The following is a 26,394-nucleotide window of genomic DNA, read 5'->3' as shown; positions in this document are numbered from 1 at the left end:
CGTTTTTTTTCATGAAGAGAAAAAGTGGGGGGTGGGGGGAGGCTGAAATGTGACAAAATATAAAAGAACTGGACTGGAAAGCAAAAGCAGATCTTATGGAGTGATGAACACAAACTTTAAACATCTGGTTGAAATAAATAGTGTCTTCAGCCATCTGTAAAGCACGGTGGAGGCTCTGTTATGATTTTGGGCTGCCTTTCATTTGGTGCTGTTGGGGATCTTGCCAAAACTGATGGACTTGAGTGCAGAAAAGTACTGTCACATTTTTATCCACCATGCTAAACCATGTGGAAGACATCCATTTGGCAATAGCGTCATTTTTCTGCATGATGGTGATCACAGACATACTGCCAATGCAGTTAACGTGCAGTTAAAGCATACCTCAGAGGAAAACACACAATAATGTCATGGATCATTGAAGCAGCAAAGAAACAAAAGGCAGCCAACATACAAAGAAGAGCTCTGAATGTCCTTCATGAAGCCTGGAGAACTAATCCGGAAGATTGCCTAAAGACGTCAGAAGAAGGCTTGTCTATGAGAGTTCAGGCTGTGTTGAAGAATAAAGCTGGTCATACCAAATATTGATTTTCGAGCTCGTTAGATTTCTACAAACTCTGTTTTTGCCGGCACTGAATGTAGATTTTGGTTTGCACATGTTTAAATAAATCTATCCACCTGAGAAATAAGGGGTGGTTCATAGTCGGGCGCACTAAATGTCACACACATAATTTCTCCGGCTTGATCGGGAGGGCTGCGATGGAGGCGTGGAACCGTTCTTTGCGTATGAACGTGGGAGGAGTCCACTCTCGGTAAGTCACTCATTTTTTACAAGCTGTTGCATTGCAGCTCCCTTCACTACGCGTGGGTGAAAAGCAGAAGGAAGATGAGAGGGCAGATGGGAACTGAAGCTGTCTAATCGGGAATGAAGGCGCGATGTCCTGTGAGATGTTTGGAGGTTCAACCACATTTACGCACTCAAGAAGAATTGATTTGCAGTGAGGACATTTAAAGAGTCCGGGGATCGGATCTTTGTTTATTGGCTAATAAAGAAAGGTTTGCCTCAGAAGTCGTCTTTGTAAATCAGTAGAGATGAGATTAAACTTTTCTACAAGCTGGATTTTCCGCGGCTGGATTACGTGTGTCCTTGTCACCTTTTACGCACAGGTAAAACGCGTTTTCCCCACTATTAATGATAAACATTTACCCCATTAATTAGCTAAGAGGTTGATATCAAATGAGTTGACGGTCACCTTTGAAGCCTGTAGGTCTCTTGTTTACTGCTTCCCTTGGGTTATCGGGGTCCCTTTAAATGAGAAAGTTAATGCAAAAGTGCTGAGATTAACAGTTGTTCAGTTGTTTTAGGCAAAAGATATGTAACAGTAAACCCGAGTATGTGTCAACACACCAGGATTTGCATGAGCTGGTCAGATGAGGGACGAGGGAAATTTGGGGAACAGTGTTTTTTTTTACGCACAGACACTGACTAGAAACAGCTGTATTTGGGCCGAAGCCACTTCTCCCCTGCTCTGACCACAGAAAAGCCGCTGGCAACTGGACGTTCTTCTCCCTCCACCAAGTATTCTTTCCACGTCCAAGTTGCTCATCAGGAGCCTCATTGGGTCAGTCAGAGGCGAGGTTTAAAAAGGTGGTGCAGGGGCCACAGCAGGATCTCTATTTTGTATATCGCGACCAACTTTTACAAACATTTTTTTTGTGGTTTCCTTTTTTATCGTAGTTCGTAATATACCTAAGAAGCACATACTAAAAAAAACCCTATTAAGTAGATTTACAGAGATTAAAAATGACCTAATGTCGCAGCTGATACACTGCCACAGTTAATTTGAAGGGGAGAGTGAATATAGTCGATGGCATGTTGTTGTCCACGCCGTTGTTTAGTCCAACCAGCTAACGCTGTCCAGGTGGAGAAGTTTATGAGATGTGGTTGAAGTGGTGGGACTGTTGGGCACCAGTGATCTATCATTGCTTGTGTGCCTGCATTACCGTAAGCCAGCATTGGCATAACTTTGACTGGAACGCACGCTCTTCTTTCCTGAGGTGTGTTGCAAGAGAAAATGCTTGTGGGGGCATTTTACTTGTCAATGCAGTGATCCAGGGAGGCAATTGCGCAAAAGAAATATATAGTTGTTCCTTTCCCCCAAAAAGTCTATGAAATAAGTCAAAGTTTTACCAGCAGCAGTGGCAATAGAAAGCAAACACGTGATACAGACAGTTGTCTGGATAGGAGGGATGGAATATTTTTCAACTACGTTTTAAGGTGACATTGCAAACCCTTGGCTTTGGTTTGTTCTCACCATGGTCTTGCCATTACTGACTCACACTATTCCCAAAGAATTCCCCTTCTTTTTCTTGGTTTGCAACCACTTCATCCAATACATTCCGAGTTCATTTCAAACTGTCTTTGTGACATTGAGCAATGCACAATTGCTTCAAGATGTTCAGAGCTTAAAAGTCAATATATCATGAAGAACTGTGCTTTGTTGGGTTTATTGCTCGCCTGCCCACAAACAAGGCTCCTGAACTTTTTATTTGCCAGATTTTCAAGTCAGTCATGCATTCATCCCTGCTTGTATGCACTCGTGTTGTCCTGTTATCTATTAGCAACATCTTGCTGCCTCTTCCCTGACTTTTTTCATTGAATATTTGACCAGTAATTATTTACCTCTTCAAGTTCCATCCATCAAGTACCAGATCAGATTTATGACTACCTCCGGTTTAAAAAGCAGTGCACTGCCTATGAGCTCTGGATCAGGTTTCATTAAAGCAATTAGCACATATTCTTTTAACTTTTTGCAGCACCTGCTCTTCCTTGATTTTTGGGTTGTGTTTCTATTATATGCATTTTTTTTTTCTATTCACACATCATTGACTGTCAACAATTTCCACCAATTTAACAGCCGTTCTTTGTGGGTTTTTTTTTCTTCTGTTACTTGTAAATGAATTTTTAAGACAACTTAGTCCCTTCTTTTTTCTGTTTTGAAGAGTTATAATCAAAGGGATGAGATATCAGGTCTTGATTTATGCAGGTGGCATTAAGGGGATTTGCTTTTATGGCTGTTAAGAAAAAAACTAATCACAGGTGCAAACATTATACAAAGATACAGTTGTTGTGCAATATGCTTTTACAGCATCTTATCGTGAACCAGTAAAACCCCTAGAGGCCTATGAGGTGCAGTGTGCTTCTCTTGGCTTTGAGCCTGTTGCTGCTGTGGCCGTTATGCAAATTCCCTTGTCCGCTGAAAGCTTATGGAATGCGCTCTGCATTTGACAGGGTCACACACGGCGGTGAATGTTTCTGTAAGTTAAACAAAACAGCTCGGAAACCAGCTAGGGGGCAGTTGTGACATGTCGCTGAAGGGCTGGAACTCTTAATACCTCTTTGTTCTTAAGCTTCACCAAGTCCTGCCCGCTCTGTCCATCCATATACTTTCCACTTCCCTACATCTTCTCTTTCAAGCAATTCTACAACTTCATATCTGAGTACATGCAGCACATCAAGTTAGCTCTGAGGTCGGATGTGCTATGTTTACCATTATGTTAACCTATAATCATATAGGGTGGGTCACTTGTTTTTCTTTTGCATCCATTATATATTTAGTGAATCAAAACACATTGTTTCACGTAACTCAGACCCAATGTTTAGATGTGGCGGTAACAAAAACACAATTCCCGGCATTCCTTTGGCTTCCTGTGCGCTCTGGTCCAGCTGTGCATATTAAAAGCCATATCTACCTATCTATCTATACTCAAACCTTTTAATAGCATGGGAATCTTTCCTACTTCTGTCACTTCTGTCTCCTGCAGCATATGGTGTCCATTAGTGCTGCGGTCTGAGCTATGAGCACTGTGTATGATTATCCCTCTGGTTAGATTATAAAACAAAGATTGGCTGATGTGTGAGTCTGAGTGGAGGTAATTAAAAGCTTGAGAGTGTTCATGCTGCGCTGTCGTGGTCTGAAGTTGGAAAGACTGACACAGTCTAATCAGAGGTGTGAGAAAGAAGACAGGGGAGGATGAGAAGGGTGTGAAAACAGTGTTGAGTCCAGTATTGTATACTTGAACTGCTGGGGTAAGCTCAGGGATTTTTCCATTAAAAATCAAATGAACAAAAAGAAATTGTGAATATGCTTCCCAAAGGAAAACTTCGGGGAAGCTTTTCTGAACCTCTGCAACACCAGCAATTCAATTACAGTACAAATTACAGTATTTAGTAGTAAGGAAGATGAAGCTTAGACTGAATGGCAAAATGTTGGCAGTCAATTCAAGGTCGGAGTCAAAGCAGGCCTATAGGTTTTATTTTTCTACATTTATATATAGACACTGTGGTTTTGGCATCATTTCTGTTATAACAGCCAAACCGTCCAATTCAGCAGTGTGGCCAGGACTTCTCCAGCCCTTAATTTAGAGCGGCTGGAAGGTCAGTACAGTAAGTAACCTTTTCAATAAAGCGTTTATTGTTTGTGAAGAGATGCAAAGATGTTTCATAGTTTGTTTCCATGCTTTCTAACGAGAGCTGTGTTTAGCTGCGTGACATCAGGAAACTTTGCATAGTGGTTTTTTAGAGCAGAAGGCCTTTAGAAATCTAGTGTAACAACTGCACAAGATTTGTTTTTTGGTTTTTTTATTTTACAGCACAGCACTGATGGCTGGGAAAATATTTGCAAGTGATTAATTATTCAAAGTCAGCCAGAATGGATATTCTATAACTCCTGTTACTTCCCTGTTGTGTACTTGTGGACTTTGTTTTTCCCGGTCTGGAGGCTTCAGAGCTGCGCTCAGGTGTTCTGAGAGCATGGAAAGAATTTCTGGGCACGTCTTGAAAATGTTTTTACCATCCTGGTCCTGACTCAAACATTATACCTCTTACTAACTGTTACAAACTTATCTTTTGTCTTCATTAATTACAGAACGCAGATTCCAGACCTCAATGTAAAGAAACACAATACCCAAAAGACTCCAAATGCTGCAACAAGTGTCAACCAGGTAACTAACACACACACACACACACACACACCGACACACACACACACACACACGCAGATAGTGGATGCATATCTGGTTTCCTCTGTGGAGTCAGCATAAAGTAAAAATAGCTTTCCATTCACAAATATTCTAAAGTAAAAGAGGAAGGATGTTTAAAAGCAGATCTTTTTGGCTTAAAGTGGCACAGACATGTGCGTGTGTTTCCACAAATGCGTGATACACACACACACACTTAAACTGCTAAATATATCAACTGCTTAAAAAGAAGAAGGGAGCTCCAGTTTTATCAGTCTCTCTTTTGTTTTCTTCTATTTAATTAGGCTTTTCTGTGTTATTGTAATTATGTATGCTGGGTTCTTAAATCCTCTGCCTAACACCCACTGTCTCTTCTTTTTGCCACTAGGCTATTATGTGTTTAAAGACTGCACTGATACCGCTCAGACTATATGTCGTAAATGCAGTTACGGAGAATATCAACCCAGCTTGAACAATGCCTATCGCTGTCTTAAGCAGAAGTTTTGTGATCAGAGTGAGTACCTTCACTTATTTATCAATTCCATACATTTAAATCCATTTTTCACTTCTTACTTGTGACAAATACCATTCATTTCAATTCTAAAAAGTTAATTAATTAATTATAAAACGTTTTGCTTATTAATTTGGCAATCTCTGGTTACTTGAATGACAAAGATCAAACAACCTTTCCAAACATACTCTACAGTCACAGCTACACCATAAAAGAATACTCTCCAGTCAACAGTATTTAATTTTATACTCATGTTTTTAATGTTTTAGTTTCTCTTTTGCAACCCCTTTCCCAAAAAATCATGAAGCTGTGTAAACATTAACGAAGTGCAGACCATTTGCCACCGTCCCATTTCTAAAAAGTTGAGATTGAGACGGTTTACTGCCACGTTGGATCGCCTCATCTTTTTAAAACTCCCCATATGTCTTTGGGGACTCGGGGAGCATATTGGTGAAAAAAATCTGAACGTTTTTGCTGAATTCATTCTCAATAAAGTTTTAAGCTGTTCAGCAGTTAAGGTCTTTGTTTGCCTCATTTAATAATGGGTCAGATATTTTCAGTAGGTCAGATTTTTTCCCCCCATGTCGTTTGGTATTGTCCTGCTGAAATAATGAAGGCCTTCCTCCAAAAAGGGCAAAAACTTTTATCATTCAACTTTAATATGGCCTTTGTAGAGATATCACCCTCTCCTGTGTTTACTGACAGTGATGTTTGGAAGTGCTTCTGAGCCCATCCACTGACTCCTTTGTTTTTTGTTTTTTTACAAGCTTGTGTACAGACATCTCCTTGCCCTCCTCTCCGAATGTTTTTTGAAACACAATAAATACATTTTCCACCTTTTCCATACTTTTATACATTATTTGTGTGCTATTTTCAATCAAATAAATGATTTTCACTTCAGTTTTTTGTTTACTCTTTACACAACACCTCCATATTCATACAAACGGGGTTGTGGTAGCCAAGAATGCTCAGATCATGGAATTATTTTTCCTTTGTATTGAGCTGTGGAGTGGGAATTTGCATTTAACACACTTAATCATTCACTTCATTTGTACCTTTGTCTTTTTCTTTTAAATCTACAGGATTGGGTTTTATGAGAAATAATGAAAACTCGATAGAAGAGGAGCCATGTCGCTGTGTTGAAGGCTTCCAGTGTTACCCCATCAACTGTGAGTTCTGTGAGAAGATACCCACCTGCCGACCCGGACAGGGACTTGAGACAAAGCATGGTGAGAAAGTCCACAACGCAGAACATCCCCCATTTATAACAAGTCCCTACAAACGAGTTGTAAATCCGAGATTACGATTTGTGTTGTTAATTATAGATCAGAGGAAGGTGTGTGAGCCGTGTCCAAAAGGATTCTTCTCTGATAAGGACGATGACGAACCGTGCAAACCGTGGACAAAGTAAGCGCTTACACACACGTGCACACACGTGTTTTTAGCCTGGAATCTTTTGACATATTGTAAAGGGAAAATGCAGTTGGGCAGCCATCCCTACCGGCAGCCAGCAGTGGTTATGAGTAATATATTCACCACTTCCTCTGGAACCCTGGCTGGAGCAGACATCAGCTTCCACTGCCAGCCAGACCTGACAGATCATCGGCGATGATGATGACGGTGGAGAGAGAAAGAATTTTGTTTTCCTCTCTATCCATCTGCCTTTCTGGTGTTATCTTTGCAGAACTGCGAGTTGAGCACGTTGGTAGGAAATTGTGGAGTAGAAGGGAGAACTAAAAAAACCAAAAAACGAACTACATTCTCATTGTCTAAATATTCCTCTTCTTCTTCCTCTTTCCCAGTTGCAAGGCTGATGGCAGCAAGGAGATCAAGCAAGGCAGTGCTGAAGCCGATGCAGGGTGTGGACCACGTGAGTTTGGAAAGACACGGACATATACAATGTCATATTTCTCCATGTGACAAAATCGTTTCTGTTAATTGGAGGCTTAAATGTCACACTAAATGTGGAGAGGGAAAAAACAGTAGACTAAAAGCAAGCTCAATAATTGTCTGTCTTACAGGTGACCCGGTCATTCCTATGTCCTTCTGGGTGATGGTTTCAGTCCTGTCAATCATTATCATTCTGTGTCCCCTCATTCTGCTTCTCTTCTGCTACAAGGACAAAATGAAGTTACTCTCTGGTAGGTCGAAATCCTCTATGAACCTTTCTCTTCTGCCTGTACGACTGCTTTCACATACATGTAGACGTTGGCACAAAAACGTGAACTTTCATAAATACTGTCATTTTTTTCCTGCATTTTTTTCAGTACTTACATCTTGTTGTTTCATTTCTCAGTAAATCTGCGATCCTGTGTCCAGAATCTGAAGAGGACCCGGATACAACAGGTAAGGTGGAATTTCTGTTAGAATAAAAAACCTCAAACAAAACCGAATACATATAGAAACTAAACTTGTTGCAAGCTGTTTCATCTACTTTTTCTATTGTTTGTGACAATTTTTTTTTTCCATTGAAGCAAAGAGCCTGTATATATCTAACATCATCTTACGTGCATACTTGCAATAATTTACAACTCTTCTTTTATCGTTTTCTTCACTCTAGGAGACACTGGCTCCTCTTTACCACAGCGGAGCAGGAGGAGGAATAGGAGGTGGTTCTGGTGCCTCAAAATGCACGCCATGTGAGGTGACCAAACTTATCGACCAAGCACCCTCCAGCCCCGCTGACAACCCCTCGTGCACCTTGCCCATCTCTGTTCCTGATGTAAAGGTCTCGCTGCCCTTCATAAAAGAGATGACAGAGGAAGGAGGGACTGAGAGGAAAACACCAATGGAGGATCAGAGCAAAAGATCTGGAGAACCAGAAGAGGTGTCGGAAGAAGAAGAGGTCGTGAGCGTGTCCCGGCTTTTGACAGGTTCTTGCATGTGTGTCATTCCTGTCCATGAGCCCCTGGAAGTAGGGGAGAATGAGGACTGTAGCCAGGCTGTCAGCCCTGGAACACCGGGATCGTGTTCATGTGGAGGGCTAGATGGAGAGAGGGATGGAGGTGGAAGTGGGAAAGAGGCTAAAGATGGAAATCTCAAGAAAGTGTCCACGAGTCAGTCGGGTGTCGCACCGCTTGTTTCTCTTTCTCCTCCTCTCCTCCACACCTCCACCGCCGTCCAGTCAACCAGTCCGCTTCCTGAACTCTACCTGCCATTGTCCCAGATGTCGCCGGAGTTCAAATTTCACCTGAAAGAGAGATCGCCAACAAAATGGGAGGGGTTGTACAGACTGATGAGCACAGACTCCACATCAACAGAACACAGCACGACCTCTGCGATGACCTCGGTCACCCCCTTGTTGCCATCCCCATCTGTTGGAGAGCTCTACATGGACAAGCCCCCTGAGGCCACAGCCCCAGAGCAAGACCAGGGAGTTCCCTGTGGGGACAGCAGAGACAACAAGCTCTCATCACAGGAGTCAGAATTGGAGTGCTCACCAGAGAGCCTTCAGAGTCAGCTGGCTGATCCAAATCTTACCTCAGGTACATGAAATTTCAAAAACTGATCATATGAGAAGCCCAAAAAAAAAGTTAATGATAAGGAAAAAAAGAAGTGATAAGGTACTAGCTCCAAACTAGTGGGGGAGGTAAAATATTAAGTAATAATAGTAACTTAATAGTAATCATCAAGTGTTGACAGGACAGAATTATGGCTTTTAAAATTAATGTACACTTTTGTCTATTATATTATATTATATTATATTATATTATATTATATTATATTATATTATATTATATTATATTATATTATATTATATACTTTTTTTCCCCAAGCAGTTGAGTCGCACAGTCACAAATCTATTTTTACTCCTCTTGGGGTAATGAAAAGCTGATTTGGAGCTGGCTATTTCCTGGCTATTTTTTTGCTGTGACCGCTCAGCAGCGTCAATAAAAACTAAAAACACAGTGGTTGTGCGTTATGGGGATAATGGCTCATTACAAAGTTTGCAGGACCACAGTTGTGTTTGCCAGGTGGATTTCTGTGTTCGCTGTTTGTGTAGGCAGTCGCCATTGTGTTGCCACAGGGTCATACCCATACATGATTGGATACACCACATAGCAGTGTTCTCTTTCCACAGCATAGGTGGGACTAGCCACCAAGAATAACAGAATGAAATTTAGATTGGTTTTAATGGAAAGTTTTACAGTCACGGGGTTGAGCATGCATTGTTCTCACACAGACCTTATGGTTGTGCCAAAGAGAAAAATCTACGGGAAACATTTATTCTCTGTGCCTCGAGCTCCTAGTGGTTATGGTTAGTTATAAAAGCAGTAATATCTGAGCAGTCTGATAGAGACGGTGGTCAGCTCGAGCTCAAACGTTATTAGCCGAACACAGAATAGACAGAGGATTGGTCTCAGCGTAAAAATATGGCGTTTGTGTGATTGTTTCCAAGAAATAGCTTTTATTAAAGCCAGTATTGATAATCTGAGCCTGGATTTTGGCGGGGCCACACAGGGAGCAGGAAAAAGATATGTGTGTGTGTGTGTGTGTGTGTGTGTGTGTGTGTGATGTGCTAGTGAGCCACCAGAACCGCACTCTTAACAAACACTGCTCTTTGTGTATGTGTGCACCAGTGTCGAGTATGCCATCTACAGTACAAAACTCCTGTTTACCCAGAGTTCCATAGGGTTGCGCAAAGTGACCACAGCTTTAATTGAACCAAGATGTGCTCAGCTTGAGTAATGCTTTTATAACCTCGCAAACCCAACAAAAACACACACACACCAACTTGTGAAGCCTTTTTTTTTTTTTTTTTTTTTTTTTTTCCCCCCACTGATGACTGGTTACTTTAATTACACATCTGCTGGCTTGAAGTGAACACAGTTTCCCATCATGCAGTAATGAAAATTGTTACAAGGGCTTCCCGCCTATACTATTTAAAGGTTAGGCAAGGTTCAGAGGTTTCCCTTGTCTCACCCACAGTAGCCGTCCCAGTGCACATTAGTTTTATTTATTAGCTACTGACCGGCTCAGGGCAATTTTGGGGCTGCCTTTGTTGAGCGTCAGCTCAATAGGGCTAATGACCCACATTTAGTCTGACAATCAAAGACTTAAGCTGACACCTATCCATGAAAAATTGGCAGATTCTGATAGAGAATATGCACAAGTCAGTTTTACCCCTGTCAGCGCAGTTTTTGGGTATCCAAAAAGATCAACGTGGTACTGAGAGAGGATAAACAGAAGACCCAAGCAGATTCCTCAGAGCATTGTTTTCAGAGCTGTGGTGAAATGGCATATTTTCAAGCTTGCCCTCTCAGACTGGTATTCCGGGAAATGCGATTGGATACTGAAACAGAGACACACACATTTTGAGAGTCTGTGGTAGCGTTTGCCTTTGGCTGCATGTGCTTTTGAGCGCATACGTGTATGTGTAGGTGTGAAAATGCCTGTTAGTGCATTTTCTTACATTTACTGTATGTGTGTGCGTGTGCATATGTGTGAACAGATGGAACATAAGCTGTGAGTCATGGAGGTTTGGCCTCCTCTGTCGCCTGGAAAGTCAGACAGGAGGCTGGAGAAAATAGGAACCAGAGGTTTGATGCGGTGTAATGCGATTTACAAAACAAAACTGTTTATTTCCTAATTCACCTGCTGGTTTAACTCTGTAGGTGAACAATATACAGGCACTGGCACAAAGGGTATTGATGCAAGTTTGTGTTTGGCAGGAAAGCAACTGTAGGATGGAGATTAGACACTGAGATGTTCGTGGATGGAGCGGCACATTTAAATAAAAAATTGTTCAGTTGAATCCTTAAAACCCCAAAACCTGTGACAAATTGCTTCCCTTTAGTGGTCTTGAGTTTCACTTAGTTAGAAGTGCTGGATACTGACGGAGCTATGTCGAGAAGGATATGATATGGCGGTCTCTGTAGCCGTTGCCTTTTTGTGGTCATCCTGCAAAGTCATTACACCCACTGTCCATTTGTCACATGAGGTTAGCCAACAGTTAGTCCCTTCTTCACTTGTGTCATGAAATAGGGCTCTGGAAGCCTGTTTGTACAGGAAAAATGAAAGTCCTACACAACCCTACAATTATAGCAACACATCTCGTTGAATTTCACAATAGGTTGTTATTGCATCGGCATTTTCTATACCAGTCTGGGGATACAGTGTTTATGATTTTCACGTGAAACTAAAGATTTTCTCAGACATTGTCTATAAATAGCTTCCTAACCATTTACGCCTCCTCTGTGTTACTTTTCTATTTAGGTCAGGTGTCTGGGAACCACAACACCACCTTCATCTCCAGCGGTCAAGTGATGAACTTTAGCGGTGACGTCATTGTTGTCTGCGTCAGCCAGACGTCTCACGGCAGCGACGAGGTGGAGCGGGATGATGGCTTCGGCAACCCTGTCCAGGAAGAAGCCACTGAGACTGCTCCGTTTTTTCAGACCAGCTTGAGATCACAAGGGGACTACATTTCCCACTGTACTTTGCAAGATGAAACACTGCCAGTCCAGGAAGCGATGGAGGAGCAATCACTGGGAAAGTGAAAAGCGGCCGGTGGCTTTGCTTTATGTTTTATGTCACTTCAGAGATCATCGCCATAGTCCGGGTGCCTATGTTATCTTTTGATTACACCAATCAGCCACAACATTAAAACTGCTGTCAGCTGAAATGAATCATGTTGATTATATTGTTACAATGCAATGTTCTGCTGGGAAATCTTGGGTCCTCTTCCATTGACTCATACCACCCACCTAAACATCGTTAAAGATCAGTCACATCCCTCCATGGCAACGGCATCCCCTGACAACAGAATTCTCTCCAACGGGACAGAGTGTCCTGTCACAACAAAAAAACTGCTCGACAACTTGGCATAACACATGGCAGTCCAATCAAACATCTGCTGAGTTAGCAAGAACAAGCCTGATCTGCAGAGGCGCACAGGACCCAAAGGACCCACTGGCCAGACACCACAGGACACCCTCAGTGGGCTCATGTGCATGCACAGCAGAGGTTTTTTTTTTTTTTTTTTTTTTGGCAGAATGGTGGGTTTAGTGTTATGGCTAAGAGGTGTACATCAAATAAGTTATAGTAATAATGAAAAACAAATGTGTCTTGTCATGTCTGTTTTCCAGATAAAAACAAGGAAAGGATGGTGTAAAGTCATTTTAAAGTGATCAGTCAGATAACTGGGAGATCAGTCTTTTGGGAATCTGACTCTGTGTCTCCACAGTTGTCTTACTAACGAACCATCTATAACCTGGCCTATTTCAGACATTAGTCACTGAATCTTGCCACGGGAATCTATTCCCAGAAAAAAAAAAAAAAAAAACCGCAGGCCTTTTCAAATGGAAACTCCCTCCATTCCAGACAGTGATGGGGAATTTTGTTGTGAAATGGATGTGGAAGTAGAGTTCATACTGCAGGTGCATAATATTTTTATCGTTGCATTGAACTTACAGCTTGGTCTCGATACAAAGAAGTTACAAAATATTTAATGTCCCACACATTTCTATTGATTACTTGCTTTAGGTAACATCTGTAAGCTCTTAGTTTTTAACTTTTGTAAGTCTGGATGATTTTGATACTTGCGTAACGGAATATCCACCGTGTGGAACATGCGTTTTAGTTGTTGTATCATAGAACTTTGAATATGCAAGCCACAATAAGATCTGGCTGGACAGAATTTTAAACATATCAATGAGTGAATTCTTCTTTCTTGCCTGCAGGATCTGTTTATTTTTTAAGAGACACGTCCAGTTTTGGTACGATGCTTGTTTGAAGACTTTATTTTCTCCCTACTGCAACACAAGTGCAGTTTTTGTCTTCGAAACAAAATGCTATGCATTTGATAAGCTATTCTATTAGTGATTTCTTTTATTCGATTTTAATGCCCAGGCCTTCCGATGCTTGTTAATAATAACGGTTTTGTTTAAAAAAAAAAAAAAAAAAAAGGAAAAAAAAGAAAGATTTTACGAGGCAGATTGTTTGTGTGTATTTCAGAAGTTTCAGATGTGATCAGTGTGTGTATATATTTCATCTGTTTCTCAAAGACGAATGAATATGCTGTCAATTGATTTATTGTGTGGATTTTGTGAAGTCGAGTGGTGCCATTAACAGCGAAGCGCACACAGGAGTTTCAATGAACTGTTAATTTATAGCCCTGCCATATGTATGCAGCTTTGCAAAAAACAAACAAACAAAAAATGTACATATAAATCAAATTCTATTGCAATGAATTACTGAAAGACTATTTTGATCGAAATTAAATGTTTTGCATCTAATTTTTTTCACGGATGGCTGCCATCCTGCATTCTGTGGTTACTCTTGGTCAACTTTCCTATTTTAGGGGGGGGGGGAAGATTGACAAAACACAACCAAGGCTTCATTTATCTCCACAAGATGATCTATAATCTTTGTGAAGCAATGCTAATTACACATGTGGCAAGGCCTCTGTGCTTTTGTCCCTGTGTTGACAGACAGGCAGCCTTTCATCAGGCCCGGGGATGGCAAGCAGCTGTGAGGAGAAACTAATCTAGCAGTCAGACCAGCTAGCGTCACAGAGAGACCACATGAGAGGAACTGGCAGCACTCATTTGGGCCTGGTTTGGGTCAGCAGGAGTATGTTTATATGTGTGTGTGCATGTGTGTAAGAGTGCGTCTTGTCTCAGCTTATTTTATGGTTGTTTGTGAAAACAGGAAGTTATGACTAGCTTTCACATGGTTTACATGAGAACTGGCTGGCTGGCCAACACAGAGCCCGACTGCACATTTAAATGATTTCAGCTTTTTCTTTTCTTTTCATGTGTGAGAGAACAGCCTTTCATTTGACTTATATGTAGGGTAGCAACCACCTTGTGTTGCTATAGTGTGCCTCCTAGTGGTAAGTGCAGGTTAAGATGATAAACAAGACAACAAATCATGGATAAATGTTCATCTTTACAGTTTCAGCAACACAAGAAACGAGATGCATCTGTTTGTTGCATTTGTATAGGCATTTCTAAACGGACATACAGACATATTATTGTGTACCACCTTATTTATTTGCTTGCAATTTTAAAAGAGGAATCGAGATCACTGGAAAAGAGGAAATGGGCTCTTGAGAAAGGGTTTGTCTTTCATACTGGAGCACTTTCGAGGCATGAGAAAAAGCCCAATCAGCTGTTGGTTTAATAACCTGACAGTCGGTGTAACCAGGTGACAGCGCAGACCTGCGGAAAGCACCAGAAAATCCACAGTGCTGATGTGCTGAAATTACAGTCATCTCACCTGTGGAAGCAAGTTTTGGATTCCAGCTGCAGACTCGCAAAAGATCATTACAGCTGAGATTCGTTACTCAGCACTGACAGCAGATGGAGTTTCTAGTTTCTTCAAAGATAATGATTTTGCTTTTGAGAGGATATAAATATGATGAACTGCTTTGAATGGAAGCAGCAGATGGTAGCTGATAAATACATAATGAAATGAAACTGTGTGGAACTTTTACATTTTTATACATAAGAATCTTTTTAATGAGTGTCTTACAAATTTAATTGAAAAATTTGCTCTTGTGATTTTGTTACATCTACGACACAGTAATAATAGACAGTAATAATAATAATTCTAATGCAGAAAAGGAAGAAAATTTTCAGAGAAAAGGTAAATACAGCTACATACAGTCATGTGAAAAAATCAGATAAATACAACCGCGAAGAACTACAAATATGAGCATACGCTGTGTCAACGAAAACTGAGGCAAAATGCAGAAATAGTGTGTGAAACGCTAAACACACCCTTTTAATGCTTCCATAGGAATTAAGAGTGTAAGTAGCAGCCAGGTGATGCTGATCAAGTGCTTGTAATTAATACATCAGCATCACACAGTAAGTGCGAGCAACTCTAAAAGCAGGGCTTTTGGCTGTTTGTTTGTGTGGAAGCACAATGCCATAGCGGAAAGATATTACGAATGATTAAAAGAGGCTGTCTATCAGTCTGGAAAGGGTTATAAGGCCATCACTGAGCACAGTGAGCTAGATTGGCAACTGCAAAACATTCTAGACAGTTGCCAATCTTGCTGAGAGCAAACGCACTCAGATCGGGCCATTATTGTTCAAAAGGAAAGTATGACTTTTTTGGAAGGGTTGCAGGACAAACGCTCTTTTCTCTAAAATGAACAAAGCAGAACAGCTTAGGTTGGCACGGCTGCATCTGAACAAACCACAAACTTCTGAAGCAACGTCCTTTGACCAGATGAAACCAAAGTAGAGTGTTTGGCCTTAATCCACAATGCCACATTTCTTGAAAACCAAACACAGCATATCAGCACAAATGCCTCATACCAAGTGTTACGCATGGTGGTGGAGGAGCGATTATTTGGCCTTGTTTTGCAGGACCTCGGCATCCTGCTGGGGTTGTGATGAGTCTTTTTTTCTGTGTCTGTCACAGGGATAACACAGAGAGAGGCGGAAAACCGTTCACACTCACAATCTCACCTATGGCCAGTTTAGAATCACCAATTAAACTAACCCCATTCCTGTCTTTGGATGGTGAATGCAAACTCCACTGAGTCCTGCCTGGATTCGAACCCCGGATGTTGTTGCTGTGAGGGGATAGTGCTAGTTCTCGTTAAACAGCCTTATATTAAGACATGCTAAGGACCAGGGATTTTTATTGATCCCTGATTTATAAAGCCTTAGAATTGAAAAGGGTTTACTTTCCTTTTACAGTAAATAAAGATTCAGTGTCTTAAATCTAGTTTGCAGAGTCATTTCAAATACTTAGTTTGGTACGCATTATTGAGCTGAAACCTCTTAAACAAATACTTCTCTGTTTCTTTGATTCTTTAAAATACTGCATCACCAATCATATGACGCTTATCTTGAAATTCCACCTTAATTGATTAGCACCAGTGATGAGTTCCAACAGAGGGGTATTTCTTTCTGACAACAGCTTACCATTTAAAAGGCGGTCATGTTTGCTTCCTCTCTCAGTCCTGTGCCTCTACATCTCTGGGACTTTTCAACATCAGCGAAAACAATTTTTGGGTAGGGATATCGCAGTTTTATTTTACTTTGGAAATGCAAGCAATCAGGTAAGTTTTTATACATCATAACCAGAAAGCGGGGGAAAAGTCTGACGGTAGCTTTTCATTCATCCATCTGAGATAAAGGCTTTAGGTGTCTCACTCCACAGGTCTCTCTTCATCCCCACATGGTCTTCAGATACACGTCTAGATGGGAAGACAGCTATAGTGACGGGGGGCAACGCTGGAATAGGAAAAGAGACAGTTAAAGACCTGGCTAGCAGAGGCAAGCAAACAGCGCTGCACATGTAAAGACAGCAAATGCAATGATGAGTAACTAATTTCTTTACAATTGTTGTCATATTCTTTCTCGTCTGCGTGACTCAGTGTACTTGTGAACTTGTGCACTTGAAGCTTCCTATTCCCGCAAATATAATAAATACAATCAGGTGACTCAAACATAAACTGTCGAATTTTATGATAACGCATAATTCTAATGAACTCATGTATCGGTACTGGTTAATCAAAGGCAGGCAGAGGGATTAAGTTCAGAGCATACTGCCACGACACAAAGACTGCCAAACTGGCCCAGACATATGTGTTGAAATCGTGCTATCTTGTTCAAATGTCAAACATGCATGTACACGCAAACAAGAGGAATTAATCTCCTGTAGGCGCCCGGGTGATCTTGGCGTGCAGAGACATGGCGAAGGGAGAGCAAGCTGCTTGCGACGTCATGAGGGAGGTGAAGGGAGCGAAGGTAGTCACCAGGCAACTGGATCTGGCTGACACCAAATCAATATGCCAGTTTGCTGAGAATATCTACAACAGTGGGTGGCACACGCAACACACACGCGGACTTCCGAGTAGTGCGTGCATTCTTTTTTCCTTCTAAATACTGTGATGGTGGTAACAATTATCCTGTTTTCACAGCTGAGAAAGCTCTTCACTATCTGATCAACAATGCAGGCGTGGCTGTGTGTCCTTTTGCCAGGACAGTGGATGGAATTGAGATGCAGTTTGGAGTCAATCACTTGGGTAGGAGGAAAAAACACACAAGGTTTAGTTAATGACAAACATGTTAGATTGAAACAGACTTTAGCAAAAGAGCAGATGAGTTGTCAGTCAGCTCCTGTTGTTACTGCTAAATATGTGATCAGTGGTGGCTTAAAACTCCTCGCCTTTTTCTCTCCTACCACCCATTTAGGTCATTTCTTCTTGACTTTTCTGCTGCTGGACTTGCTGAAGCACTCGGCCCCATCTCGGGTCATCAACCTGTCATCAGCAGCTCACATCTTTGGCAAGATCCATTTTGATGATCTGAAAGGGGAGAAGGATTACCATCACTTCAGGGCCTACGCACAGAGCAAGCTGGCTAATGTCCTGTTCACCAGAGAGCTGGCCAAAAGGACAGAGGGTAGGGACGCAGAGACTGAAATATTATCTAGTCATTATGTGTCGTCTTTTGCCTGTCTACCTCGCCTTCCTTATGCAAGGAGAAAACGGATCTTATCTCAACAGTGTGAGAGTCCCATGCCTCAACCACAACCGCTCTGGGCGACATCAGAGCACAGGGAAATAAGTTGTGTTAAAGACTTAATTGTTGCCCAGCAAATCGCTCCTCATTCACTAATAATGCTGTCATTTCTTCCCAGATATGAGTCAAGGCTTTCTGTAACTTTTTTTTTTCTAAATCAAGTGAAACTATATATTCTGGGTGTTTTACTTTACTGATGTGTCCACTCATGTGTGACTACAAGCTGTTATCAAGGATCTGCTTCATTTCAGGTTGGATAAATAATATTTATACCAATCCCTCCAGTTCTAGGTATCACAGCCTACTCAGTTGACCCCGGCTTCGTGAACACTGACATTTTAAGGTATATAAGGCGCCCTCTTCTGGATATAGTCAAGAACTTCGGGTTTCTGATCAGGACCCCAGCAGAGGGAGCCTACACCACCATCTACTGTACCGTCACTCCTGAGAATCAGCTGGTCACTGGAGGATACTACAGGTCAGCGTGAAAACTATTTACAATTACAGACAAAAACTTGCTTAATCGCTATAAAACAGGTGTGATTAAAGAATCATGAAAGACAAGAGGAGCCATTCATCGATATCATCCGAATAATTCTTAATACACTAATTAATGGGTAATTACTAAAGATCTATGAGTCATTCTGTATAAGTGATTCGTTAGATAATAAATATTTTATAATATGCACCTTTCTTAGAAAGAACAGCGTTATCTGTTTTTCAGTCTCCAAATCGCTCAGCACGACCGGAAAATACTGTATCTCCACCCATGGCTATAACTCACATTTGATACATTTTAAACCGAGTCTGTTGATGGTCATGCAGCCCTGAAGCAATGAGTAACTACCTGAAGTAACGAAAAAGAATAAATTAGAAATGTAATGATCAATGAAGAAAGTGTGGAGTTTGATTAATTTACACGTGGTAATGCACCAAATATTACCTTACAGTTATCCAATTGTGTCTCTATTTTATCTACTATCTTCTAACTATCAGCTGATTACATTTTAATTATCACATGTTTTAGTGCACTTTATGTTACAGCAATGGAAATATATAGCTCACTTAAACGATGTGCTTATGTATTGTCCATTCACCCCTTTCCCCACAGTAACTGCTCCAGAGCAGAGAGCTCCAATGCCGGCCAGGATGACGGCACAGCCCTGAAGCTGTGGGCTGTGAGCTGCCACCTGTTGGGCATCCGCTGGAGATAAACTTCACCTTTGATCTGAAGGCTAAGACAAATGTAACAGCTTCCAATAAAGAAACATCCCTGATATAGCATTGTGTGTCCTTGTGTGTCCGTTTATGAGTGAAAAAAAAACAGACTTCCCGTTTTTATTAGACTCTTACATCATTAGGATTTTAGCTCTGGCATGCTGCTACATAGTGAAGTGAGGCACGTTTTAACTTTGGGTTTTTCCACGTTCTCGGTGGTATCACACACCGCAGTGGTGAATTATCACACTCTCGCCTCAGCTAACCCCATAACTCGAGTCTCTCCGACAGCAGGAGGCGGCAGGAGAGCCGGCTGCTCCCACAGCCTGTAACTTGTGAATCAATTATGCGTCAGCCCGCCCCTGATTGGCCCCGGCACCTATACGCAAAAGAAAACGAGGAGAGGTGGCTGACAGATGAAAAGCACGGAACCCGCTGATAAAGTGTTGTGGCGGAGAAAGGAGCTGTATTGTCGCAGAGGTCCTAAGGTGGAAACCTGTTGCTCTTTGAGGAAGAATGTACTGCAGGTAGGAGAAAAATACATAAAATAGAGCCTGCAGAAAACGTTAAAGGTTAGGTAGCTGGCTCTAATAATACCAGCAGTGTGAGATATTTGAAGATTATCCACTGTGTCACCAGATTTTGCAGAGTGATTTGCGTCGTGGTTTTATTGGTGTTTTTATGCAAATTTTGAAAACGGAAAAAAGAGCTTTGAGCATGAATCTGTTTAGACGACTTGCGCAATTATTCTGGAAACCAACTGATGTAATATACTCTGTTACAGATGCAGTATGTGTAAGTCTGATGTTGAATAGTTAGTATGAGAGCATGTGCTGATTTATAGACTCTTTTGTGTCCAAATAAAGATCAGGTCTTTAAAACTTTAAGGAAAAATATATAATCAATGCTTTTACTTGCCTCTTGTTCAGGGGTGTGTGCTGTAACCACTGGTCTTCTGAGGAGAGGTTAGATGGGAAAACAGTGGTCATCACTGGAGCCAACACTGGTATAGGCAAAGAAACTGCCAAGGACCTGGCAAGAAGAGGTACTGTGCCCAGCTGCGGGTCTTTCTCCATCTGCCTCTGTCTATCAGGTTTTCAGACGTGTGCCTGCCTCTTTAATTTACACTAACTGGCAGGCTGTGACTTACAGTGCATATCCCACTCTGACCTCGTGATTTAAGCACTAAGAACACTTATGTGATTGGGCTAGGTCCAACTTGCTTGGCATACCCAAGTCTATCATGAATCTGAATAAAAATATAGATAAAAATTTGTGGGGTTTTTTGTTTTGTTTTGTTTTTTAATATATTTTTTTAAAATGAGCATCTTGGTTAATGTTTCAATGATTCCAGACGACTGTCAGAAATTGAAGACAGATGAGGCGTCGCAGGGACAGAGGGAGCATTGTGAGGGTCCCCTGCAGGGCCAGACATGAAACAAAGACAGTGCATCTAGCAGTCGTGCACACACATGCACACACACACACATGCACACACACACACATAGTGAGTAATATGAAAGCTGGTTCTGCATACAAGACTCAGTTTGTTCAGCCATCTGCATCATGACGGACACAGCATGCCACATACACCTTCCTCAGTTTAAGAACAACCAACATGTAATTTTTTTTTAAATTTACACTGGCACCAGTATAAAATAACCCATAGTAATAATAATAAAACTAGATTCCCAGCCTTAAAACAAAGTAGAAGGAGGCACAGCATCATCTTTCAGTAAACTGGATTATGCAACAATGTGATGACAACATGATTGGATTTGGAAAGATTGATAACGAGAAGCGATTCCTTCAGGCACTGCATCTCAACATTGTCAATCGTTTGTTATGATTTTGATCGAAATTTATTTTATTATTATTATCATTTACTAATTTATTTTACTTTTTGGTCCACGTAATGAGTTGTCAAAGGAAGCTGTCCATGTGAAATTTAATGTTTATGAAGTGAAATCAGGAAAGACTGTTACAATTACATATCATACTGAGTGTGAATAATCATTCTATGATCAAAACTGACTCAAGCCATTTTTGCTTTTTATTACATACTCAGATGATTTGCGCATGTGAAAAAAAAAATCATCTGCTGAAAGATCTTGGACGTGACTCAGTACACGCCTCTTGGACTTGACTCTCACTGTTTGTTTACTATTTTATTTAATTGTATGAACTCGCCATCCCTGTTGATGTGGGAATAGTTTGGTCCTCAGGATGGAAACAAAGACGGCAGCAATAGGATGGAGATGCTATATTACAACTAGCTAATGGCTCCCATCTTCTATAATTACTGGGCGCAGCAGCTATTTTGCATATGTGTGAGTGTGTTTGCAGGAGAGCGTGTGTGTATGTGTGTGTGCATATTTGTGCCTGCATATGGGTGAAAGAAAGGGTGGGTGCATGTGTCCTCAAACCCCCCCCCCCCCCCCCCCCCTTCTGTGCTCATTAAGAAGAATGCATGGTAATTTGTGTCAGAAGCAAATGAGAACGACACAATCGAGAGGGTCTTGTGTTTGTTCGAGTGGAGCAGTTGGCTAAATGAGATGCTGAGTAAGAGCTTAGAAAACATTAGAGGACAATCTGAAGAACCCTGAAAGATTAAGGTTCTTCATTTAATGCTGGGAGCTTTTGTATCCCACCAAATGAGCAAAGCTTTTTTTGTAGTTTTAAGTTTGGGAATCTTTTGAACTCTACTGTTCAAGTATTAGGGTAGTACAATACAACTGCTGTGAAAATGGCTGTTATGGGGTGCATAAAAATCATTTGTTGCCAAAAACAGGATGTGAGCTCAGAGTGAAATTTCACACTTTCAAGAATATGATGTGGGTCAAGTCTTTCCTAATGAAACTTGGGGTGATTTAAGGTCCCTGTGCTCACCTAAACTGATACTCTGTAGTGAGAGACTGTATTTTATTATACTATTTGTCAGTAGCTTGTGCTCTGTGGATCTTACTTTTTAGGTGCACGCATCATCATGGCGTGCAGAGACCTCGAGAGGGCAGAGGAGGCACGGACGGACATTTTGGAAGACACAGGAAATGAGAACGTGGTCATCAGGAAACTTGATCTGTCTGACACCAAGTCCATCAGGGCCTTTGCTGAAGTTGTTATCAAAGGTATATGCTTTTTTTTAAAATCCACTTTTCCTTTCAAGAGCATACTTGTATGCCTCTTAAGGAGTAATGCACTCTTCAAGCAAACAGGGCTCACTAATTGCAGGGCTGATGTATAAATCCCTGTTTGTTCAGCCCCTCCACTGCCTCTGCTGCCGATAATTAGAGGCATACTGTAAAAGCATTTGAATTTAAAACCAGTTGTTTTATCAGATATGAAGTGTATTCGGTACATATGAAATTTTATACCCAATCTTTATCAGTTTGTGTGGTTTTTTGGTTTTTTTCTCCAGAGGAAAAACAAGTGAATATCCTGATAAACAACGCAGGCATTATGATGTGTCCCTACTCCAAGACGGCTGATGGGTTTGAAATGCAGCTAGGTGTCAATCACTTGGGTAAGTTACTCTCAGTTTTGTATTGTTCTGTCTGCATTTTTACGCCTCTTTTTTGTTTTGAAATTAAGGCTCATGTTTCATATTTAGAAGCAGTCATTAAATATGTTTACAAAGTTTGCTTGGCTACAACTTTTTCTGACAGCTTAGATTTGTCAGTTTACTTTAACGTGAACAGCTGACAGTTACATTGTGCCTCTGACTGAATTTATGCTAAGTTTGCCTGGTGACAGGCGTATTTTCATAGTGAAAAAGGTCATTTTAAATCTGGCATTAATAACACATCTCACCAAGCTAGGACAATGAACTAGAGTTGCTGCTGCCAGTGTTTCCTCCTTTATTGGACCATGGATTCTTCCTAGGTGATGTTTTCCTCCATGTTATTTTTGTCTCAGGCTGACGGAGCGGGAACACTCTGTGCTCCAGCATGGTCTCCCACACACATATGCAAACACACAGACATGTACAAATATCCAGAAATAAACCTGTGCACTTTGGCACATTCTTTATGTGTTCACATGCTCTTTTAAACAGTGATATTGTTACGCAAAATGGGAATTAATGAAAAAACAGTAAAGAAAAATGCTCTTATTAAGATCAAGAAGAGTCCCTCAACGTTTTGCAAACAAAAAAAGAAAAAGAAAACTTCTTGGCATGCATTGTATTGGGTGACACACTGTTTACCACATCAGCAGGAATAATATCCGGTGATAATGTAAACTTTCTGACTTCTAAGCAGAAAGCTCACAGCAAGGAAGAAGGAGTAGGAAAAAAACCACGAGATTTGCTTGAGATTGCGACTCCTGCGGTTGTAGAGTGCCATGTAAATTGAAAACGAGGGTGGCCAGGTTTGGTTGTCTAAATGGAGTCAGATTTTAGATTGTTCTCAGTCAGGTGGCTGGCTTTTTTATAAACTCCACAGGAAGAGCTACTTTATGTTGCATATGAGAAACAACCACACAAATTCCAGCAACAGGTATACAAGAAGCACAGCTAGTCACTGATGTGATTGGTACAGTTTCCTTATGTGTCCTTTTTGCAAATTAGTAAAACTAATTATATTTGTTAAAAGGGTTATTATACATACACTACACATTAATTGCTGGGTTTGCTTTGTTAATAAATTAACAAGAAAAGGTGTTCTAATTGTTTTCATCAGGTCACGTCCTGCTGACTTACTTACTCTTGGACCTCATCAAGCGTTCTGCTCCGGCCCGTATTGTCGTGGTGGCATCGGTGGCCCATACTTGGACTGGGCTTCGACTGGATGATATCAACAGTGAGAAGAGTTACGATGCCATGAAGGCCTACGGACAGAGCAAACTGGCTAACGTCCTCTTTGCACGCTCACTCGCAAAAAGGTTGCAAGGTGAGCTTTTAGAAAAGGAATATCCAAATGTGCATCATGAGGAATGAAGGCTATAACACATGGGTATCTTACAGCCATGATATGGCCACAGAAATGTGTAAAAGTGGAGCATGTGCAGACATCGTGTAGGCGGGTTTTGCTGAGAGACTCAGAGTCATGGAATCTGACTAATGGGATGAAGTTGTGCTGTTGAGTCAAGGAAGTAGATTTTTTTTTTTTTACATTTTTACATAACAACAGTCTGGCAGCAACAAGCTTAAACTTTCTATTAACGTCACCCTGAGTAACTTGCAGAAATACTTGCCTATGTCAGTACCTGTCTGCCTTCGTCATCTGCCAACAGTTACATTTGAGTCCCACTTCCACTTGAATGCTCTCTTTAATCCTCCAGGAGTAGAGCTCAGTCCATTAACTCAGAAATAAACTGAAGGTGTTTTAACAAAGGCTAACTTGTCTGTTGTTGTTTTCATTAAAAATAAAAAAAACTATATTCACTGTAGGGACTGCTTGAAAAAAAATGTTACAAACCTCGCTTAAAATCCCAACATGCACATATAAATAGCAGGTGACAATTGTTAGCACATGTTATTTGGCAGCATTTGTATGTGCTTGCATTTGTGTTGCAGGTACAGGGGTGAGCGTCTTCTCTCTGCACCCAGGGGTGGTTCAGTCTGACCTGTGGAGGCACCAGCACCAATGTATCCAAGTGGCGGTGAAGATCTTCAAGGTTTTTACCAAGACCACAGTGGAGGGAGCGCAGACTACCATTTACTGTGCTGCAGAGCCAGGTCTAGAGAGCCTGAGTGGAGGGTACTTCAGGTACACAGTCCCAATATTTCAGTTAACCGCAAGAGCTTTTAGAGTGCCGGTGTTACCGTGCCCAGTGTTTCTACCTGGTAATAAAGGAAAAGTTACACTTGATGTAATGTTTTTTCCCCATTTTTTATAAGTTACATAAATGCAGTGCATAGTGTGTAATTCTCATTTTCTGTTTCTTTGTGTGTGCAGTGACTGCGCCCCTGCAAGGTGCTCAAGAACCGCCTCTGATGATGACTTGGCGCAGAAACTGTGGGAGGTCAGCTGTAACATGCTCGGCATCACCTGGCAGTGAAGACACTGTGTGTGAAAACATCATACTTTAAACAGCACTGCTAAGCACTTTTATACATGTATTAATGTTACTGTTTAAAAGAAAAGTAACAGGATTGCTCCAAAGACCATTTTATTTTGTAAATGATCTAAAAAAGCTGTACATTGTATGTTTTGGTGGGAAAAAGTGTTATTAAAAAGTGCATGATGCTTATTTCTGTGAGGGCATATCTTGTTCATTCCAGTCTTGAACAGCGAGATAGAGCAAAGTGTGGATCTGGTTCTGATCAGTAAAACTCAGATCATTATAAATGCTTGCAGTTCTACCTTTCCTCCTAACAGTAGAAAGAACTATTTACAGCATGGACACATATGGTTGTAAGTGTCAGCATGTAAGAGTAACAACTACATTGCAATATTTTGCTCGTATGTAACCTATAGACATGTTATGTGATGTGACATGTGTGCTTTGACACTATGACACTGAGATGAGTAGGCTAAGTATAATGAAGAAAGGAAAGAAAAGTCATTATAAAGCAAATGTCAGAATGCTGTTTAGAAATCACATCTTAATCTGCATCACATGAGGGAGGATTTAGTGCCTAAGGAATGTGGAATAAGATAAGCCCATGACCAGTAATCTGTCTGAACAATGTGTGCATTCTGATTTAGATATACAGTCTCTGAAAAAAAGGATCTAGAACCCCTGATTGTAATTTTATGGATTTAAATATGTGATAAATTTAGGGGCCCTATATTCCTTTGTAACTATTTAGTTTTCTTATTTATTTTAATTGTGAAAGTGACTAAATCATTGCCAGTTTGCTGTCTGCTAGAGTGTTTTATCTTTATTAAAGGGGATAAACTTGTTTTTCTATACCTAATTCTAGTCCTCGACTAAAGACTTGTTTATTATCTTGATTGTTTTTCATTTTTCAGTCTATTGCTATTAATGTGTTTCTGGGATGATGGCTACAAATGTTTGCTTGCCCAAATATGTAAATAAAGCACAACTTCGATGGGATATATGATCTTACAGTATCACACCAATCCTCTTTATAGCCAGCTCCATTACATTCATGGATCTTCTTTGAGGTCTTCCTCTCTTCCTTCTGCCTGTCGACTCCAGAAAGTGTAATCGTTAAGAACACCTCCCCGCCTGCAGGGGGCGGTGCAGAGA

At 41.0% G+C, this 26,394-nt stretch overlaps 3 protein-coding genes across 4 annotated transcripts; all 3 read left to right on the top strand.

The window, feature by feature from the left end:
* Positions 1–822: 822 nt before the first annotated feature.
* Positions 823–13,764, top strand: tnfrsf11a (tumor necrosis factor receptor superfamily, member 11a, NFKB activator). The gene is made up of 10 exons (XM_005912058.2): positions 823–1,164; positions 4,926–5,001; positions 5,405–5,530; positions 6,610–6,756; positions 6,853–6,934; positions 7,330–7,397; positions 7,549–7,668; positions 7,824–7,873; positions 8,088–9,012; positions 11,744–13,764. The coding sequence occupies exons 1-10, from the start codon at positions 1,090–1,092 to the stop codon at positions 12,025–12,027; spliced, it is 1,953 nt and encodes a 650-aa protein (XP_005912120.1). The 5' UTR covers positions 823–1,089; the 3' UTR covers positions 12,028–13,764.
* A 91-nt stretch (positions 13,765–13,855) lies between these two features.
* si:dkey-73n8.3 (uncharacterized protein LOC100150965 homolog) lies at positions 13,856–19,302 on the top strand. The gene is made up of 7 exons (XM_005912060.3): positions 13,856–16,550; positions 16,652–16,767; positions 17,156–17,311; positions 17,415–17,519; positions 17,689–17,898; positions 18,304–18,496; positions 19,130–19,302. Exons 1-7 carry the CDS (start codon positions 16,537–16,539, stop codon positions 19,230–19,232), a joined length of 897 nt encoding a protein of 298 aa, XP_005912122.1. The 5' UTR covers positions 13,856–16,536; the 3' UTR covers positions 19,233–19,302.
* Positions 19,161–26,322, top strand: zgc:112332 (uncharacterized protein LOC553712 homolog). 2 transcript variants are annotated; one of them, XM_042213532.1, is made up of 7 exons: positions 19,161–19,264; positions 20,166–20,281; positions 22,209–22,364; positions 22,655–22,759; positions 23,916–24,125; positions 24,752–24,944; positions 25,134–26,322. In XM_042213532.1, coding segments are annotated over exons 1-7 (885 nt in total). In that variant the 5' UTR covers positions 19,161–19,262; the 3' UTR covers positions 25,237–26,322. The 2 variants fall into 2 exon arrangements, with proteins under 2 accessions (XP_042069466.1, XP_005912123.1); XM_005912061.3 differs by lacking the exon at positions 19,161–19,264 and adding an exon at positions 19,650–19,763.
* Positions 26,323–26,394: the final 72 nt, after the last annotated feature.

Source organism: Haplochromis burtoni, unplaced genomic scaffold (genome assembly GCF_018398535.1).
Source record: "Haplochromis burtoni strain Fernald_Lab_line unplaced genomic scaffold, NCSU_Asbu1 Contig_1, whole genome shotgun sequence".
In the NCBI taxonomy this organism is placed as follows: Eukaryota; Metazoa; Chordata; class Actinopteri; order Cichliformes; family Cichlidae; genus Haplochromis; species Haplochromis burtoni.
The sequence above is the reverse complement of the archived record's forward strand: the minus strand, read 5'-3'. Positions and strand labels throughout refer to the sequence as shown.